The sequence below is a fragment of the Natrix helvetica genome (assembly GCF_964273705.1).
Source record: "Natrix helvetica genome assembly, chromosome: 2".
Classification (NCBI taxonomy): domain Eukaryota; kingdom Metazoa; phylum Chordata; class Lepidosauria; order Squamata; family Natricidae; genus Natrix; species Natrix helvetica.
The window spans coordinates 251,755,111-251,775,946 of record NC_138552.1 but is presented as its reverse complement, the minus strand read 5'-3'; the positions used below and the strand labels follow the sequence as shown (position 1 = coordinate 251,775,946).

The window sequence follows — 20,836 nt, the reverse complement described above, 5'->3', positions numbered from 1 at the left end:
CAGCTAAAGGAGGGGTGAGCCGGTTAAAGTATCTCAGAGCAGAGCAGACACAATTGAATGGCAAACCTAGAACCTAGGTTTGAACCCTTGATGCTATTATCGCATCTCTGACTTTGACTTTGTAGCTTGCTTTTAAACATCTTTTTAAACATCTTTTTAAATATCTGCTTTTAAACACCTTTTAACATCTGCTTTGCCGGCTCCTACACCATTTCGCCCTCCTGAGTGAAACCCGGTTAGGCGACTAGCCCATTAACTCACCCTTTCATCTTGGGTCAGGAAAATTTTCTCGACAAACAATGATTTTGATATCTATTTCTCCAGCACCTTTTACCAAACAATTTCACCCCATGATTCCATTTCTATGTACACGAAGCCGGAATTACTGCGGCTGCGGGAATCCCCTTTCTCGCAGGTTTGGCCTCCAGCCCTTTCGAGGGCCCACCTTGAGGACGGGTTTATTAACCCTGAGAGGTGGAGGAAGCGCAAATTAAGGGGTTTTTTAGTAAAATATTTTTTAAGAATTTGTAGGGATTCTGGGGTTGGGGGGTGGGAGGAGGTCAGGAGTGATGACAAAGCCAGGTCATTAGGTGTGGTCGCGAGCGGAAGGAGTGGTAGGGAGGAGGAGGGGGAGGATACCGTTCCTATACAGGGCTCTTTGATTCCAACGGTCGTGGGGAGGGGCAGATGCGAGGACAGAAGAACATGCAGTCGGTTGGGAGACCGTGGGTGCTGGTTACACCCGGTCGCTTGTACCAAGCCCCGCGTTCTAGGTGGTCAGGAGCTGCAGACCCAGGGCCTGAGGCTGTTGTTATGCAATGTGAGGTCCGCTGTTAATAAGGCCCCCCTCATTCACGACCTAATTTTGGAGGGGGAGCCGGACCTCGCGGGAATAACAGAGACCTGGTTGGGCCACGAGGGAGGTGTACCCCTCGTGGAAATGTGCCCACCAGGCTACCGAGCATTTCACCAGCCTAGGGCCCAGGGAAGGGGCGGTGGGGTGGCAGCAATTATTCGGGAGGATTTAGAGCCGAGGGAGTCTACTGTGCCACAGACGTCCGGATGTGAATTCCTTGTTGTGAAATGGGGCCCTGGGAGACAGTTGGGCCTGCTGATAGTATACCTGGCTCCTCGCTATACATCAGCGGCCCTGCCTGAACTCCTCGAGCTGATCGCATCGGTGGCGGTTGAGACCCCCAAACTTTTAGTTATGGGGGATTTTAACCTGCCATCGATGGGAGAAGCATCAGAGGGGGTTCGGGAGTTCATGGCTTCCATGACAGCCATGGACCTGACTCAATTGATTCAGGGCCCGACACACGAGGGAGGTCATACCCTGGACCTCGTTTTTGTCTCTGGCCAGTGGTTGAGTGATCTGGGAGGAGGGGATTTAACCATCACTCCCCTGTCATGGTCAGATCACTCACTCCTTCGTCTTGACTTCCCTGGTGCTACCTCCCATTGCGGGGAGGCAGAACCGGAAAGCATTAGATGGTTCCGCCCCAGGCGCCTGATGGAACCGGATAGGTTCCAGACGGAGCTTGGGCCACCACCTGTAACCCTGACCCGCCCCCGGGTAGAGGACCTGGTGGTCGCGTGGAACAATGCGACTACCGGGGCCTTGAACCGGGTGGCGCCTTTGTGGCCTCTCCGGCGGCAACGATCCACCCTGGCCCCTTGGTTTACCGAGGAGCTAAGGGTGATGAAATGCCGCAAGAGACGCCTAGAGAGTCGTTGGAGATCCTCCCGTTCCGAATTTGATCGAACACAGGCACGAGCCCATTTAAGGACGTACCTTGTGGCATTGAGAGTGGCCAAACGCCAATACTGTGCCACTCTCATTGCATCCGCGGAGAACCGCCCTGCTGCCCTGTTTCGGGTGTCCCGCTCCCTCTTATTTCAGAGGCCGCGGGAGGCCCCTCTACAGGGCAGAGCAGAGGAATTTGGGAAATATCTGCAGGATAAAATCGCTCAAATCCGGAGGGATTGGGTCCCTGTCAGTGGTCCAACGGAGACGTCCGTGGCGAGTCTTGTGGATTCGACCTGGGAGGAGTTTGACTTGGTTGCCATTGAGGATTTGGACAGAATGCGTGGACGACTGCGACCCACCACATGTTTATTGGACCCGTGCCCCTCCTGGCTTGTACTGGCATCCTGGGAGGTTACACGAGACTGGCTCCTGGGCCTAGTGAACGCTTCGTTGGGCGAGGGGTCTCTCCCGGCCGCCTTGAAAGAGGCGGTGGTGAGGCCCTTGCTCAAGAAGCCTTCCCTGGACCCTTTGGAGCTGGCCAATTATCGTCCTGTCTCCAACCTTCCCTTTCTGACGAAGGTTGTAGAGAGTGTGGTGGCTTACCAGTTTCCACGACATCTGGAGGAAAATGATTATCTAGACCCGTGCCAGTCCGGCTTCCGCCCCGGTCACAGCATGGAGACGGCCTTGGTCGCGTTGGTGGATGATCTCTGGAGGGCCAGAGATAGAGGTTGCTCCTCTATCCTGGTCCTATTAGACCTCTTGGCGGCTTTTGATACCATCGACCATGGTATCCTGCTGCGCCGGCTGGAGGGGTTAGGGGTCCGGGGCACCGTTCTGCGGTGGTTCGGCTCCTACCTTTCTGGCCGGACGCAGCGTGTGTTGGCAGGGGAGGAGAGGTCGACCCTACGCCCCCTTACTTGTGGGGTGCCACAGGGGTCGGTCCTCTCGCCACTCCTGTTCAACACATATATGAAGCCGCTGGGTGAGATCATCCATGGTTTCGGGGTGGGATACCATCTGTACGCTGATGATACTCAGCTGTACTTTTCCACCCCGAACCACCCCAACGAGGCCGTCGAAGTGATGTCCCGGTGTGTGGAAGCCGTACGGGTCTGGATGGATGACAACCGACTCAAACTCAACCCCTCCAAGACGGAGTGGCTGTGGGTACCGGCTCCCCGGTTCAGCCAATTAATTCCATCATTGGCCATCGGGGGCATTCAACTCGCCCCCGTGGAGCGGGCGCGCAATTTGGGCGTCCTCCTGGATGCCCGGCTGTCCATGGAGGACCATGTGACAGCCGTGGCAAGGGGGGTGTTCCACCAGGTTCGCCTGGTGCGCCAATTGCGCCCCCTACTGGACCGGGACGCCTTACGCACGGTCACTCATGCGCTGGTGACGTCTCGCTTGGACTACTGTAACGCTCTCTACATGGGGCTTCCCTTGAAATGCACCCGGAGGCTACAGTTGGTCCAGAACGCAGCCGCGCAGGTAATTATGGGGAGTACTAGGTACTCCCATGTGACACCGTTCCTGCGCGAGCTGCACTGGCTTCCTGTGGTCTATCGGGTGCGTTTCAAGGTTTTGATAACGATCTTCAAAGCGCTCCATGGCTCAGGACCTAGTTACCTGCGGGATCGTATTCTGCACCATACATCCCTGCGACCAATCCGCTCGCACAGAGAGGGTCTCCTCCAGGTGCCGTCCACCAGGCAGTGCCAGGGGGCGGCGCCTAGGAGTAGAGCCTTCTCTGTGGCGGGCCCAGCCCTGTGGAATGACCTCCCCCCGGATATTAGGAATACCTCTGACCTCCGCTCCTTTCGTGTAAAGCTCAAGACCCACCTATTTCAAGTTGCTGGCCTGGCTCTACTCTGATCTAATTTTATCGCTCCTGACGGGTTTTTTATCTTTGATATTTTAATTGCATCCAATTTACTTAGGGGTTTTTAAACATTGTGTTTTTACTTGTTTTTATCTACCAATTCACCTCCTCCTAGTATATGTTTTGTATATGTCTCGGTATATGTTTTTGGTATATGTATGTTTGTCTGTATATTTATTTCCTATGTTTTGTTGTACGCCGCCCTGAGTCCTTCGGGAGAGGGTGCGGCTAAGAAATAAATATTTATTATTATTATTATTATTATTATTATTATTATTATTATTATTATTATTATTATTATTATTATTATTATTATTATTATTATTATTATTATTATTAAAATTCCCCTTAAAAATTACACAGTATGATGTTTGGTTAGAATAGGTTAGACTGGAAGTAATCTCCAATCCAAAAATTAGAGCTACTACCGCACTGTTCTAAAAGTTTTTAGTTGGAGACTAGATATGTTTGCATTAAGAATGAATTTTCCCATCTTGCTAGACAAACACTTCAAATACAGCATTATAAAGTGTAGTAAATAGCTACTATTCTTAGAGTAAACCATTTCTCTGTGCTGATCATCCAACAGAACGTGAGGTCTTATTGAGTGCCCTCAAAGTTTGCCACCTGTGTAACTTATACTGTAATATTTAATTTCAATCTGTTAATTATATACTCAATGAATTAAAAGGAGGAACTAATCAACCTCAAGTGTTTAGTAATCATCTCTTTTGCTTCTCTGCAGGTTATTCTTCTGATTTCATTTAATATTTCCAACATTTTATTGCTCCTCTTGTTGGAGCAGATGGGTGAGGTTGCAGCCTTTTGGTAACAGCAAGCTTGCACAGGAAACAATTTCTCCCACTTGGTCTCTGATTATGACTAGCGCTACATATTAATGAGATTGAAATGCGCAGTAATAATAACATAATCAATAACATGAACTTGTCTTCACAACAAGAAGTTCCATTAAAAAAAGAGCCAGCTGTAATTAATATTGACTAATCTTTTTTCTATTTTCTAAGTTACACTAACTAAATGCTAGAAGGTCAATAATTTTAAACTATGTTATATAAACATCACTTATTGAAATTTTTCACAAGAGCCATCTGCTGGTAGGAATAAAACCACTTTTCTCCAGACAGCAGTCATATCTGTACTGTATTTAATTGAGGGGGGGAAATCCCATCGCATTTTGTGGCAATTTCTTTCTAAGTCAACATGCATGAACCGCATGGTACTGGTGTAGTAATTAAGAAATAATTCATTATTGCATTGGGGAAATCAGTCTGAAGAAGCAATTCGGACTCTAGTTTATGGGAAGTCTTTGGTTAACCTCTTTATTTTAACCTCTTCCCCTACAAAATAACAGAGAAGCACATGTCAGAGACTCCTTTCAATAAGTCAGGTCACTTCCACATAACTGTGCAGCTGTTCTTGGTTTACCCCCTCATCTTCCTCCTGTCTTTTCCTCTCTTTAAGCCACATTTGAGTGCGGCACCTAATGCATTATGTAAGAAGCACTGCGCCTGCTTGCTTACCCAGTGCAGAGGTCCAATGCAGACCTTGGCGGCCAGGAGAGGGACGGTGGGATCCGCAGGACGTAGCTTTGCACATTCTCTGAGCACTGAGACAGCGTGAGCAGACTGGACAAGGGAGGAAGGAGAAACAAAACAGGGAAAGGAGAAGGTGGTCAGACAACGCTCAATAAGATGCACAAAGCTTATTTATGCCAAATGCTTCTTCTTCCAGAGGATGTGTTTCTTGTTACCTGGATATTGACATTTGGATTGGCTCTCAAAGCACATCTTTTGTTTTTGAAGTCTTCTTGCCTCCTGACTCCCACAGGTCAGTGGGTGTTCAGATCAGGTATGGTTTTTGGAAAGCATCTAATAAAAGACCGCATAATATAATACAGAGTTACCACTGCATCTATTCAGTGGTAACTCTGTATTATATTATTAGGTCTGTTTTACAGCAGGCCCCTAACAAAGGGAAAGCCTCAGTTGTATGGAAAAGCATTGGCAATAGGTAGGATTTCTGCAATATCAGTTTATTTACAAATGTAAATATAGGTAGTCCTTGACTTACAATAGTTCACTTAGTGACCATTTGAAGTTACAACAGCATTGAAAAATGTGACTTATGACCATTTTTCACATGTACGTATGACCATTGCAGCATCCCCATGGTCATGTGATTTAGATTTGGATGCTTGACAACTGACTCAAATTTAGGACGATTGCTGTGTCCTGAGGTCACGTGATCACCTTTTGCAGCCTTCTGACAAGCAAAGTCAATAAGGAAAGCAGATTCACTTAACAACCGTGCTACTAATTTAACAAATGCAGTGATTCACTTAACAAACATCCTAAAAATGGGGCAAAATTCACTTAACAAGTTTCTCACTTAGCAACATAAAGTTTGGGCTCATTTGTGGTCATACGTTGAGGACTTGCTCTATTGAGAGTGAAACAACAGGTAGGTATCCTAACAAGTTACAACCTGGAGCTAAAAAATAAAGTGGTATTTGTGTCCTAGACTAGTCTTTCTCAACCTTGGTAACTGTAAGAGATGTGGATTTCAATTCCCAGAATTCCTTCTCCAATATGCTGCCTGGGGAATTCTGGGACTTAAGTCTGCACATCTTGAAGTTGCCAAGGTTAAGAAAGACTAGTCTAGGACCCTCAAGACCCTGTGCTAAACACTGAGGCAGTGCCCACGACAAGGGATGGGTTCCAACTGGCACTACTGTGGTTCGCTCCTGTGCACGCTTTGCGTTCACACATGCACATGCACAGTGCAATTAAAAGTGTTCTGCGCCAGGGCAGAACTGAAAAACAAGATGGAGCCGCTGACCGGGGAACCAGTTCGGGGGTGTGGCAGGCCTGGGTCGCTGCTGGTTCCAGTGACCCAGACTGCCAAACCACTACCGGTTCGGCCAAACCAGTAGGAACCCACCACTGCCCATAACATATGGTTAATAAGTCATGATGGTGACTGTGATGATGCAATCAAAGCTCCACAGGGGTTTTTTTTATGTTAATTGTGATGAGAAGATAAGAAACAGCTTAAGGTGTAATTGCACCATTGCAACACTGCCACAGAGGCTTCTTTGATCATACCCTGAGGATACCCTAGCGGTCTACTTACACATCCCCCAAGTAATGTACAATATCTACACAACACATAAACAGAGCTCCCTTTTCAAGGTACAATATTCAGACCAGTTCCTCTCTTTCTGGATGCAACACAAGTCTGCCGAATATTTTTTTTTCTAAAGTAGGAAGTCCTCTTTCATTTGTAGCCTTGAATTAATAGTATTGATTTCTCAATAATAGAGACGAAAAGATGGGAGTCATAAAAGCAGCAAGTAAAGGAACCAGACAATCTTTAAAACTCTTGACAGTGAAGCACAAGAAAGATGTCACTGTGAACTTTATGGCAAAAGATTAAATGGCACAAAGGACCACGTAAGAAATGGTGTCCTATCTTACCCAGTTAAAAAAAAGAAGCAGACTCTTGGAGATTTATACTGTATATCAGTGAATATCAAAAATCCGTACTATGTACCAGTAAATGATCCCCTTGGAGCTTATCATAACAAACACTATTGATTCTAAACAAGCAAAATTACTGCTATTATGACACATTTGTTTTTTTGTTAGCCACTCAGTAACCAAAGCAACTGTAAGGCTAAACAAGAAAATAAGTATTAAAAGCAGAAATACAACAATGTATGAAACAGATACAGGGTACTATGTCAAGGAACAAAATTAGCATTTAAAAAGCAATCCCCGTGGAGGTTATAAATCACTCTTTCCCAGCTTCTGCCAGAAAAGCTAAAATTCATTAGGGTAAGGGCTTTATGGATTGAAGGAGGGCTGCTATTCCAAAGAACTGAGGCACTTACAAAACTTGGTGTGTCTCTTGGACCTACAAAAGGGTATCATTTCATAGTTGGGATCTGGTCCATGGTAATCCTGCTGGATCTTACTGACTGGCCATAAAGCACTGGAGTAAAGCAGTCAGATCCCCAGCCATACATTGCTTTATAGATGAATACTAAAACCTTGAACTACACCTGGAATGAAATGGTAACCATTGCAACTCATGAAATAGAAGTATTGCATGGGTAAACTAAGGTATGTCCAAAACTACTCATATCACTGCATTTTGGGTGACGTGAAGCTTCTAACTGATCTCAAGAACAGTACAGTACATTGCAATAATTCAAAGAATGGCTAAGCCAAATAATGGCTAAGATTTCTCCTACCTACACTCTCTCCCTTTCCCTACCTACCCACTGTATTTCTCTCTCTCTCTCTATTCCTCTATCTATCTATCTATCTACCTATCTACCTACTCTCTCTCTCTTCCTACCTACCGTATTTCTCTCTCTCTATCCCTCTATCTATCTACCTACCTTCCTACCTATTCTGTCTCTCTCCATCCCTACCTATTGTATTTCTCTCTCTCTCTCTCTCCATCTACATACCTACCTACTCACTCTCTCTCCCTACCCACCTACTGTATTTCTCTCTCTCTCTCTCCCCATCTCTATCCCTTATCTACCTACCTACCTTCTCTCTCTCCCTACCTACCTACCGTATTTCTCTCTCTCTATCCCTCTATCTACTTACCTACCTACACTCTCTCTCTACCTACCTACCGTATTTCTCTCTCTCTATCCCTCTATCTACCTACCTACCTACCTACTCTCTCTCTCCCTCCCTACCTACTGTATTTCTCTCTCTCTCTCTCTCTCTCTCCATCTATCTACCTACCTACTTACTCTCTCTCCCTACCTACCTCCTGTATTTCTCTCTCTTCATCTACCTACCTACCTACTCTCTCTCTCCCTACCTACCTCCTGTATTTTTTTTTTCTCTCTCTCTCTCTCCATCTTCCTACCTACCTACTCTCTCTCTCCCTACCACAGTGCCACAGGGGTCGGTCCTCTCGCCTCTCCTGTTCAACACATATGTGAAGCCGCTGGGTGAGATCATCCGTGGTTTTGGGGTTGAGTATCACCTCTACGCTGATGATACTCAGCTGTATATTTCAACCCAAAACCACCCCAACGAGGCTGTCGAAGTGATGTCCCGGTGTTTGGAAGCCGTCGGGGTCGGGATGGGGGACAACAGACTTAAACTCAACCCCTCCAAGACTGAGTGGCTGTGGCTACCGGCACCTCGGTTCAGCCAGCTGATTCCATCGCTGGCCATAGGGGGCGAACAACTGCCCCCTGTGGAACAGGCGCACAATTTGGGCGTCCTCCTTGATGCCCGGCTGTCAATGGATGACCATGTGGCAGCCGTGGCAAGGGGGGCGTTCCACCAGGTTCGCCTGGTGCGCCAATTGCGCCCCCTACTGGACCGGGATGCCCTACGCACGGTCACTCATGCGCTGGTGACGTCCCGCCTGGATTACTGCAACGCTCTCTACATGGGGCTGCCCTTGGGACGCGCCCGGAGACTGCAGTTAGTTCAGAACGCAGCCGCGCGGGCTGTGATGGGGAGTACGAGGTACTCCCACGTAACACCTCTCCTGCGCGAGCTGCACTGGCTACCTGTGGTTTTTCGGGTGCGTTTCAAGGTGCTGATTACCATCTTTAAAGCGCTCCATGGCACGGGACCTAGTTACTTGCGGGATCGCATCCTCCCACATACATCCCTGCGGCCAATTCGCTCACACAGGGAGGGACTTCTCCTGGTGCCGTCCACTAGGCAATGCCAACGGGCGACACCAAGGAGTAGGGCCTTCTCTGTGATGGGCCCAACCCTCTGGAATGACCTCCCCCCCGACATTAGAACCACTTCTGACCTCCGCTCCTTCCGGCAAAAATTGAAGACCCACCTGTTCCGATTAGCAGGCCTGGCATAATTACAACTGTCCCTCCTGGCAAATGTGTTACTATCTGGTTATTTTAGGGGTTTTTTAATTTATTGTGTCCTTTTTAGGGGTTTAAAACTTATATTTATATTAGCTTTGTACAGTTCTTTTAATTGCATTTTAACCTCCTCCATGCCAACTGCCAACTGTACATATTTAACTTTTTTATTGTATTTTGTTATTCTGTATGGACTGTACACCCCCCCGAGTCCCTTTTGGGAGAGGGGGCGGTCTAGAAGCATCAAATATAAATAAATAAATAAATACCTACCTACTGTATTTCTCTCTCTCTCTCCCTCTATCTACCTACCTACCTACTCTCCCTCCCTCCCTACCTACTGTATTTCTATCTCTAGCTCTATCCCTCTATCTACCTACCTACCTACCTACTCTCTCTCTCCCTCCCTACCTACTGTATTTCTCCCTCTCTCCCTCCATCTACCTACCTACTTTTTTTATATTTGCCTCTTCAAAACTTTGGTGTGTCTTATACTCCAGTGCGTCTTACACTCCAAAAAATATGGTATTTGTGCAAATATCATCTTGGCCACACGTCCAGTTGCTCTTCAAGCAATTGCTGAAAATCCAGGAGAACTCTCACTGACAACAAGATTCTTTCTAGTCAGTCTTGCTAGTGTCGAATCCAAGTCTGTTTCTCCCATACAGACCCAAAGACCCTCCAAGCACAGGGACAGGGCCTTGACGATTTCACCTCTTCAACCTGGCTTTGAGATATACAGTTGTGTATCATTTGCATATTGATGATACTTGAATAAGTACTGTCAAATAGCCTTGTCTACCAATCTTACATACCGTAGATATTAAATAGGATTGGGGAGAATGTTAAGCAACAAGAAACCCACAAAGCAAAAGCCCTTGGGCTCAAGGTCTCCTCCCAACTTCCGGTGGCACCGTAGGCGTTGAAGGACATTCCTTTGGGAACGCCAGCCTCGTGATCGCATTTAAGCTGCTAGAACAGCAGCGAGGGGCGGCTTGAAAACTCTCCCCTCGGGAAAAGAGGGGGAGGAGAGCAGTCGGGCAAGGGTAGAGCTCCCCATAGATCCCCCAGGAGCAATAAGAGGCCTGAAAGAAGATAATCAAGAAAATCTGAAATAAATCTTTGCAGAAGCTTTCGCTCAGTTAATTGGTGAACCAAAAGCAGAATATGATTGGCAGATTGAAAAAATTTATCGTGTTAATTCAAAGATTGCCAGACAGAGACAACTACCAAGAGATATTGTAATCTACTTTGTTACCAGGAAAACAAGGAATGGAATATTACAAGCGACTTACGAAAGCAAACTACAGGTGGCAGGACAGGAGGTGCCACCACTGCCAGTACTGAAGGAAATTCCTTTTAAAATATTGAGATCCAGAAAGGATTATGCATTCCTAGTTGATGAATTTAGAAATTGCCAGATACAGTATAGATGGGAGGCCCCAGCCGGATTGGTGGTGAATGATTTAGATGAAAGATATCGTCTTAATTCAGTTTGGAAGACAAAAGATTTTTACAGTAATGTACTAAAGGCTGGATATCCACCAACCCCAGGATAAATCCAAAAGAAGAATCAGAAAAATAACAGGATGTGAGATAGTAAAAAAGGTTATCCACTTAGGACTCTATATTACAATTTTAAATGGGAGATTACATAAGTATAATTATGACCATTATGGCACAAAATATAGATAGAGATGGATAAATGGGAGAACTTACAATAGTTTTTGCTGTGAAGGATAATAGTAGTAAAATGAAAGTCTTGTTTAAGTTTTTATTTTTTCTTTAAATGATACCAAGACTTTTTAAAAAAGGAAAAAAAGATGCAAATATGGAAGAATGGTAGAAAGATATTGATAATTTTGTCTAATAATGATGGGAATATGGGAAAAGATTTGAGTAAGAAATGAAAAATGTAGGCAAGATTAAAACTTGATAGAGAGTTTTTATAAGATGTTTTATAGATGGTCTTTAGATCTTAAAAAGTTAGCTTGTGTGTATCCCAATTTATAATTTAAATGTTGGAAACGTGATTGTATTGATGCTATGTATTATTATGTATGGTGGATTTGTAAAGAAGCTAAAGCATTTTGGATAAAAATATGGTGGGTTATTTAAAATATTCTCAAAAAGCGGATAAAGTTCACTCTTCAGTTGTTTTTGCTAGATATAATTACAGACTGTACAATTATAGAGACTAATTTGATTCTGAATTTGATAATGGTAGCAAGATTGCTGGAGGAAGGAAGAATTGCTTACTATTCAAGATTGGACGTTAAAAGTAGTTAATTTAGCAGAGACGGCTAAAATTTCAGCATATTGGAAAGACTATTCAGAGGAGAAACACAAGTTGGAATGGAGAAGATGGATTGACTATATTCAAATAAACATTGGACTAAGGAACTTCAATTAGCTTATGAATGAATAAGGAATGTTATAGTTTATCCAAATTTAGCTTAATAAAAGGGGAGTTAAAGTACAAGAGGGAGGTAAGATGTTATAGTTAGTTAGCTTATGTTAGTGTATGATTGTTAAATGTTTATACCCTGTATTTTGCTCTGGGAAGTTGAGGGGAGGGAGGGGTGGAGGGGTGGCAGGGTTGGGATGGAGGGAGGGAAAGGGAAATATCTGTAAATTCTACTAAAACTTTTCAATAAAAAAAAGGTCTCCTCCCCAACACCACCTAAAACCAATCCTGATGGAAGAGAACCAGCATCCCCGCAACTCCCAGAGTTTGCGCAAAAGGAAAGCATGATCAGTGGCATTAAAAGCTGCTAAGTGATCAAGTTGAATAAGAGGAATCACACCACATCTACCCTGGTCCTACAAAGGTCAAGTGCAATTAATGCTGCTTTGACATTGTACTCAGGCCTGAATCCTCATTGAAAATAAGAGGTTGGAAACTGGTCAAAACATATCTAGTGCTGCTGGGTAAAGCAATGCCTTCTTGAGGTATTGTGCTGCTTCTAACAAGGCAAGGTAAACTACCTCCACTTTCACATGTGGGAAGGGTTTACCATCATGCAACTCCAAGTGGTATCTCCAGATCATGACCCTAACAATTCGGAAGAGTTTCTCAAAACTCACGAACTCTTTACAAGTAATCAATCAAGTCTCTACTGTGGCCAACTCAATAGGACCTATTCAGCTGAAGTCCAGCTCGGAGTAGTTCTTAGTGATTTTATTCATCAGATCAGTAGAATATTCTTCATAGTGGTCCTTAAGATGTTTTTCCTCCTCTAAAAGGATTCAGGCAATGCTTTGCTATCTCTATACAGGAGAGGGAATAATAAATGTGCCATGTGGTATTTCTTAGCCTTGAATGGGTTGAAATCAGATCATTGTTTCATATTACCCAGCTATGAATGCCATCTGCTTGCCTAAGCTGCTTTCCAAGCTTCAAGTTCAGACATTCACAATTCACATCCCAAGAAGGAGAGCAGCCCCTTATTTGTGCCCTAGAGCTTGTAAGAATCTGGAGAGTTGGGATCAGCAGATAAACAGACCAATAACTGTATTTAAATACCCGGTCATTAAATTTACTTATCATACTTAATGATTCTCAAATGAGTACTGAGATTTACCTGGAATTTCTAACTAAATCCCTGTAGTGTATCTACTGTAAGCATAAACCAAAATGTTATATCTATATTATATCAAAAGATTGCAAATGCTGGCAGATTTTAACTTTTTAAAGTGGCTCACAAGAATATTAAAGTATATAACTATAAATGGTACATTTACAGATACAAACATATCCAGGACAAACTACAGGAATGCATGGCTTTCCCTTTATACACTGGAGTTAGTCTTGTGCGTCTATCCCCTTGGTTGGGTTAATGTGCTCTCCACATTCTGCTTTGAGTATCTATAAATCCTGTTCTGATTTGCGGCCAAATAGTGGTGTCCTGATTTAGAATGTGCCTTCTTAGAATATGATAAGCAAAGTTACTAGTTAAACCCATAAGTGTTGCTATCTTCCCACTTTCTTAATAGTTCCAGCAGTAGGAAACCATCTACCAATCCTGACATTACCATGCATTATTAATAGTCTTCCCGTCTTGCTTTTTTAAGGTCCACAAAAAGCAAGATAGAAATAAAATCGACTCGTTCGAGCTCTGGTGCTGGAGAAGGCTGGTGCTGTGTATTCCTTGGATAGCAAAGATGACTAACAAGCACATAACATCAGACGTATCACTAGAAGACAAAATCACAAAACTGCATCTCACTTACTTTGGCCATGTCATGCAGGGGAATTCATTGGAGAAAGCAATTATCTTTGGAAGAGTAGCAGTAAAAGGGAACCAGGCCATGACGGTGGCTATACACCGGTGATGCCTGTTAAATCAGTCTTTACTGGGCAACCCTCCAGCCCATTATCTACCAGCTTGTTTTGAAACCCTTTGCTGGGCATCTCTTTCACCCTGCAGGTACCAGGCAGCCAGTGCATATCCTGTCTGCTCACCTTCCAGACAGGAAAAAAAGTGTGGGGTTCAAGGCAGTCCCAGGTAACCAACTGACACAGGATTCATCTTGCTCCCTCTGATATACCTGAGAGTGCTGCCACCCAGCAACATGGGCAGGGAAGTTCAGCAGATTGCTCTTTCTCTTAAATTGCCACTGGTTAAGGGAAAAAGTTACTTTAAACCCAAGCTCAAGTTAAACCTGTCTCAATCGTGGGCTGAGAATAAAGTGAAGGCATCATCAAAAACACACTGCAGAATAAAAGAGATTGGCAGGAAATGCTCATATTGTGCTTTATAAGTAGGAAAAGCAGAGTGAGGAAGTTGGCAAAGTGTGCCTATCCTTGGAACTATCACATATGTGATAATAGAGGGATAAGTGCCAGGGGAAAAAAAAGGTGAGCAATACCATTCTGAAATCTAATTGTTACTTTCCTTTCCCACCTCCTCAGTTATTTAGTTCACATTATATCAGAACCCTCCCTCCCCTTCCAAGTCTTCTAAATATTCAATTTGTTCAGCCTTCATTGGAGTGTTTTGAAGGCTCGCTCCATTCTTAAGATCTTTTTTCTTTTAGTGATGGGAGGAAGTCTGCAGTTTTAGAATTTGTTGTCCTTCTTTTTCGTCTATTGTGTGAGAGGGAAAACCTATTTCCAGCTATGTAAGCCATGACGTGCATTGCATGAGCTTCAGGAATAAAGGAAATGTTTTTTAAACAGAAAAAAAAATCTTTCTTTATATTCAAATCAACTCGATGAAGCCATCGGCTTCTGTGATACTCAATTCCAACTGGGCAGATCAGAATAGGATACATGAGTGTAATATATTGCATGTGCATATGATCTTGTCTGATACTAGAATGAGTGAAAGACAATCATATACAGTATGAGCTATAAATTAGAATAACAATAGAGTACACTCTGGACTTCCGGTTCCGGCTACTGATCACGATGGGCAGGCTCTGCTCGCCCCACGCTCTTCTGGTGGGCTCCTGCCGAAGGGGCGGTGTAGCGGGGGATCCCCTGAGTCAGCGGCAGCCGGGGGGGCGCATCGCCCTAGGCACCGGGAGGCATGATGGGGAGGCGCTGCGGCGTCTTCGTGAGGAGGCAGCTGGAAGAACGTGCTATTTGAAGGACGCGGTTGCTGTGTGGTGAGGTGGAAACTTCCCCCCGTTCCCTTGTGTGTTGGAAAGGAAAGAAAAAAAACCTGCCAGCTGCTTTTAAAATCGCTTTCAACTCGGCTAGTGAAGCGTGACTGGAGGGAGGGGGATTTCCCCCCCCTTCGGACAGGCGGCTATAAACTTTTTTGCTCTCGGCCCTAGAGGAGGAGGAAGGGAGAGAGCGAACCAATGATTTCACGCTCATAATGAAGGCGGATTTTGGACTTTAACTTTATAAATGAGGTGATGATCTGAAAATTTTGGAAACTTTCTAAACTTTCTGTTATGCCTCTTAATTCTGAAGCTGCAGGGCAAGATGGCACACTTCCGTTGTCTTTATAAACATTGAAAATTGACTCCACCTATAGAGGTTCAGGCTTCCTGTCTTTGTCTCCGTGACACTCAGACGAATCTCTTGTTGAATTGGATTCCCTTGGAACAAAGGACTCTATTACTCTATTGCCAGAAGTAATTAGAACAATTTCCCCTCTGCTTGGACTCCTAGTCTCCTGATCTCTCTCGGCGGTTTCCCTCCTTAACTTCCTCTCTGTATTGACTTTGAGCTTTTACTGCTCAACATAATGCCACCTAAAAGACCACCCCCGGGGAAGCCGGGCTTTGCTGTCTCCGCCCCGACATCTACAGTATCCAGTCCGAGCAGACAACAGACTTTAACATCTTTGATTCAGCCCAAACCTGCTGAGACAGATTTTCAACAGATGTTCCAACAAATCTTAAAGGGACAGGAAGACATAAAAAGTGAACTAAAGGAGATGAGAGAGCAGCTTAAACAGAACCAAGACCAGACAAGTAAAAACACACAGAGACTGGATCTTTTGGAGGGAGGGACGGCTGAGATGAGGGGAGAGATGAAAGGGGTGCAGAAGGGGAACCAAGAGATTGAGATCCACCAAATGAAAACAGAATTTGAAAGAATGTCCTTTTTCCTTAGGTTCCAAAATGTAGTTGAGGCAGATGATGAAGATTTAAGGGACATCATGACAAACATCTTGGCTGAATACATTCAAAAAGAAAAACAACAGATGGGGTGGGAATTGGATCTGGTTTATAGAGTAAATTCAGCATATGCTAGAACACATAACGTACCCAGGGAGGTACATATTAAATTTCTCAGAAAGACCACAAGAGATGAGATTCTGAGTGCACAAAGGGGGCAAGTGTTGAAATATCAAGATAGAGAAATAACCATTCTGAAACAGATCCCCAAGAAAGTGAGAGAGAAAAGAAAAAACTATTCGCAATTAGCGAAGAAGTTATACCAGAAGGGGATGTGGTTCAGATGGCTGATGCCTGAAGGTATGTTAATATTCTGGGAGGACACAAGAGTTAGAATTAATACAACCATAGAGGCTCAGGCTTTTATGGAAAAAAATAAAGCACTCCTAGATAAACCTGATGATCCTACACCAGACATACAAGACACAGGAGGGGCCGGAGCCCTGCTGCCGGGGGGAGAAGGGGCAATACCAAGAAAACTCAGATCACAAAAATGAATAAGGAAATCGGTTTGATATAAATTGATTGAAATTATTATCTGAATGTACATGCTGACAAATTATCATTATTTAGTATTGAATTATTTGTTTAAATGAATACTATGAGTATGGGGGGCGGGGACACCTTCTACATATTGTAACTGCCAAAATTTGTAACCCATTCCAATACCCCTTTCCTTTTTATTTTCTAAAAAACCAATAAAATTTTGTTTAAAAAAACAACAACAATAGAGTACACTCTATTGTGCAGGGTCTAAATAATCAGATAATTAAAATGTTTGTATTCCTCTGTCAGACTGTGGGTGGAAAGTACATTGTTTGCAAAGTTCACTGCAAGATAGTAATAATTAGACTTATTAGTGATTAGACTTTAAACCACAGTAGAATCTCAATACAGTACAAGGTTTTCTTAAATCTAGATACAGCTTCCATATTAGGATCCCTCTGATTAATGATGAGATGGATTTTACCAATTCATTTTTAAAATCAAACATACCTCTCAGTTTGGAATTGCAATGCTTGCTTTTAATTTGTCACATCACACCTAAAATTCCTTCCTCCACAGTAGTTGAAAAAAGAAAAGTGGCCTCACTTGTAGCGAGGGATTTGAATAGTTGTCTTTTTTTTTTTAAAGGAAGAAGTGTGCTGGATCTGATAAAAAAATCTATGTCGGCCAATATTCCATAGTAGCTAACAACGATGGTTCTATTAAGAAATAAGTAGGTCATGTGGGCAAGAGCCATTTCAGCTTCAAAAACTAGTATTCAGAGATATATTGCTTTTCATTCTGAAGACATCAGGAGGTCATAGTTAATAGTAGCCACCTTTGCAACATTCTGCCCCTAGATGCATCCTCAAAATGTCCTTAAACTAGGAAATCTGGGAGTTATAATCCAAGAAATTCAGAAAGACTTTAGATTAGAAAGAAAGATGTACATTGATTATACACACCTCATTACAATATCATATTTTGGTTAATGTCAATATGGTTTTGGTACAGATTTGCCACTACATGTAGGAGATGGGAACAAACAAAATGACTAGTGAATCCATTTTAATGCTCTTTGTTAAGCAGCCACAAGACCCCTACATAATTTGCGCATTCTAATGTAAAGAAGTCCTGATACTCCATATTCGTTCTTCAACTCACAGGCTACAATCCAGGCACTGCAGCAATGGCTTTAGCTGGATCACAATGATTTTGCTGATTTTTTTTTCCAGGCAACTTTGGAAATCTCCATGTGGTGTGCAGCTTTAAAGAAGAATCTCCCTCCTTATTACACATGCCCTTGGTCTTCTTGCAAAAATATTGGGCGGCATCTTCTGGGCTAACTGAACTTTGTACGTCTGTTGATTTAAGACTTGGTTACAATCTTAAACTTCTTTCCATGCTTCTGCTATTTCAGGAGCTTTCTAAAACCTTTGCATCCTTCGGGGCTCCTGACTGCAATGCAAAGACAAATGTTTCTTCTTCTTTTTCCCCATCGGGTTACTTAGCAACCGCGGTAAGCTTTTGTAAGGAGAGTAACAGAAGGAGCATCCCAAATCAAACCTCACCCTTGCTGTTGCGGCACTGAAATTACACACACCCCTCTTTAATGGTGTAGAAGACCCTTGAAAGACTGTAAACATCAAGATAGATAGTTTGTTATGCATTATGATCACCTTTTTGAGCAATTTCATTTCTGCCATAGACATCAATGTCATTGTGGTTCTTGATGATGATGATAACAATACTGTATATGTAGCTGGTGCTTCCTGTGTTTGTTAACTATGGCAAAAAATAAACTTGGCTATACAGCAACACAGGTAGTACTTGTCTTACCACAGTTCATTTAGTGACTGTTAGAAATTACAATGGCACTGAAAAAAGTGACTTATGACTGTTTTCCACACAATTGTTGCACTCCCCCTCCCCCCCCCCCCGTGGTCTCATGATCAGAATTCAGATCTTGGCAACTGATTCCTATTTCTGAGGGCTGTAAGATCCTTGGGTCATGTCATCACCTTTTGTGATCTTCTTACAAGCAAAGTCAGTGCGGAAGCCAGGTTAATCTAACAACCATATTACTAACTTAACAAATGCAGTGATTTGCTTAACAACTGTGGCAAGAAAAGTCATAAAACGGAGCTCAATTCACTTAACAACTGTCTTGCTTAGCAACATAAATTTTGGGCTCGATTGTGATCGTAAGTTGAGAACTACCTACGTATGGTCAGACCTGGATTTGAACAGGGGGGAGTGAATCCAACTTTCCCTGTTCCAGCCCTAAAGCTGTATATAGTCTAGGTCAGGTGTCCCCAACCCCTGGTCTACGGACTGACACCAGTCTGCAGCATGCCAGCAACTGGGCCCCGAAAATAAGCAAAGCCCCAGGATGCAGGCAGCACGCGAAACCACACCCCATCTGGTCCATGGAAAAACCTCTCTCCACAAAACCAGTCCCTGGTGCCCAAAAGGTTGGGGGCCACTGGTCTAGGTTTAAGCATGGGTGATAAAACTCAGGTCAAATTGATTTAATTACCAATTCTAATCTAATAGGTGGGGAAGTTGTGGGTTCCCACAAGTGAATTGCAACACTCAGCATCCCACTCACTTCACTTTCTAGAATAGGAGCTTGAAGTCAACAACATATGGAGAATCACAGAATTCTCCAGAATCACAATATATGGATTTCTGGGGGTGCGATGGCTGAGCTGTTAACACCCTGGACTTGTTGACTGGAAGGTTGGCAATTCGAGACCAAGTACTGCCTGATGGAGTGAGCTTCCATTACTTATCCCAGCTCCTGCCAACCTAGCAGTTTCAAAGCATCTAAATCCAAATAGATAAAAAGGTAGCACTTTGGTGGGAAGATAACAGTGTTCCATACACCTTTGTTGTACAGTCAGCAGGCCACATGACCATGAGAACCTCTTCAGACAGCACTGACTCTTAGTCAGTGTTGTCTGAAGAGGTTCTCATGGTCATGTGAATTGGAAATGAGCACCATCTCCTAGTGTCGGACACAACTAGCAGGGGGAAACCTTTATCTTCACCTTTTTTTAACCTTTGTGATTTCCAGTTGGTCTTGGCTCCTAGTGACTGCAGTTTCTTGGCAAGGCATTTTCAGAAGTGGTTTGCCCTTGCCTCCTTCCCAGGGCTGAGAGAGTGTGACAAGCCCAAGGTCATCCAGCTGGGCTTTTTGCCTAAGACGGGACCAGAACTCACAGTCTCCCAGTTTCCAACCTAGTGCATTATCCCAAACTTTCTTGTTATATATACCTTTCCAGTGAATGTGGTTGTGCATACATGCACACCTCTACCAGCAGCTAAGGAATAGACCTCATAAATCTGCTACAGTGTACTCTATCCATGAAAGCAAACGTTGTAATAAATTTGTTAGTTTTTAAAGCTGTTTTTGCAAAAATTCTATCACAGTCTTTGGATACCAACATGCTCTGTCAAACTATATTAAATTTCAGTGGAGCTCCTCAATTTTGTATAACACTATATATTTTTTAATAAGTCCAGGAGTTGAAAGTGAAATAAACAGAGGCAATAGATTGCAGAGAAACCTCATGGTACATTTTCTGTGGAATATTCTTTGCCAAAATTGTAATAGCATGGCAAACATCAGCTAGAAACTGTTTTATTCTCTCACCCACGCAAAGCCTTCAAGTAAACAAGATATCGGCAAGAGCAAAGCATCTATTTGCAAATTCTCCTCTTCATGTTGCCCAGAAAATATTTCAGGAGTCAGTTGAATGAGGCTGTCTTCTTTGCTGTCTTATTAAGAGACATTGACAGGGAAGCAGCAGTACTGCAAACATCAGATCCTATTGTCAGCCTCTGCTTCGCTATTTGTTTTCGGCTGCCATTGAAACAGGGAGAAGGGGCTTGGTATTTGGGAGGGGAAGATTTAGTACAGGAGAGATTGTTAAAAGGGAGTTTTGTTCTCGCCATCTACTGCACATGCTGAAGACTGGTGTTTGGTGTTGGTCAAGGCTAACTGTCCTGCATACCAACCTGATGATGCTCCTTGAAGATGAAATCCAAATGACACCTGAGGGATTTGCAGATTGGACAGTGGGATGGGGGTTACTGGGGGGAGGGGTTGGACAAATATTGATATGTATGATTTCACGTGCTTTTGCCTCAGACCTTGCTTTGCTTAGCTGCTATCTTT

General features: G+C 43.7%; 1 protein-coding gene across 1 annotated transcript in view; it reads right to left on the bottom strand.

Moving 5' to 3' along the window:
* TTC7A (tetratricopeptide repeat domain 7A) overlaps window positions 1-20,836 on the bottom strand; it is a 201,788-nt gene that overhangs the window by 114,923 nt on the left and 66,029 nt on the right. Inside the window, exon 11 of the mRNA XM_081940769.1 lies at window positions 5,177-5,281. Coding sequence (XP_081796895.1) covers window positions 5,177-5,281 — 105 coding nt within the window. The remainder of the gene's footprint in view (window positions 1-5,176; window positions 5,282-20,836) is intronic.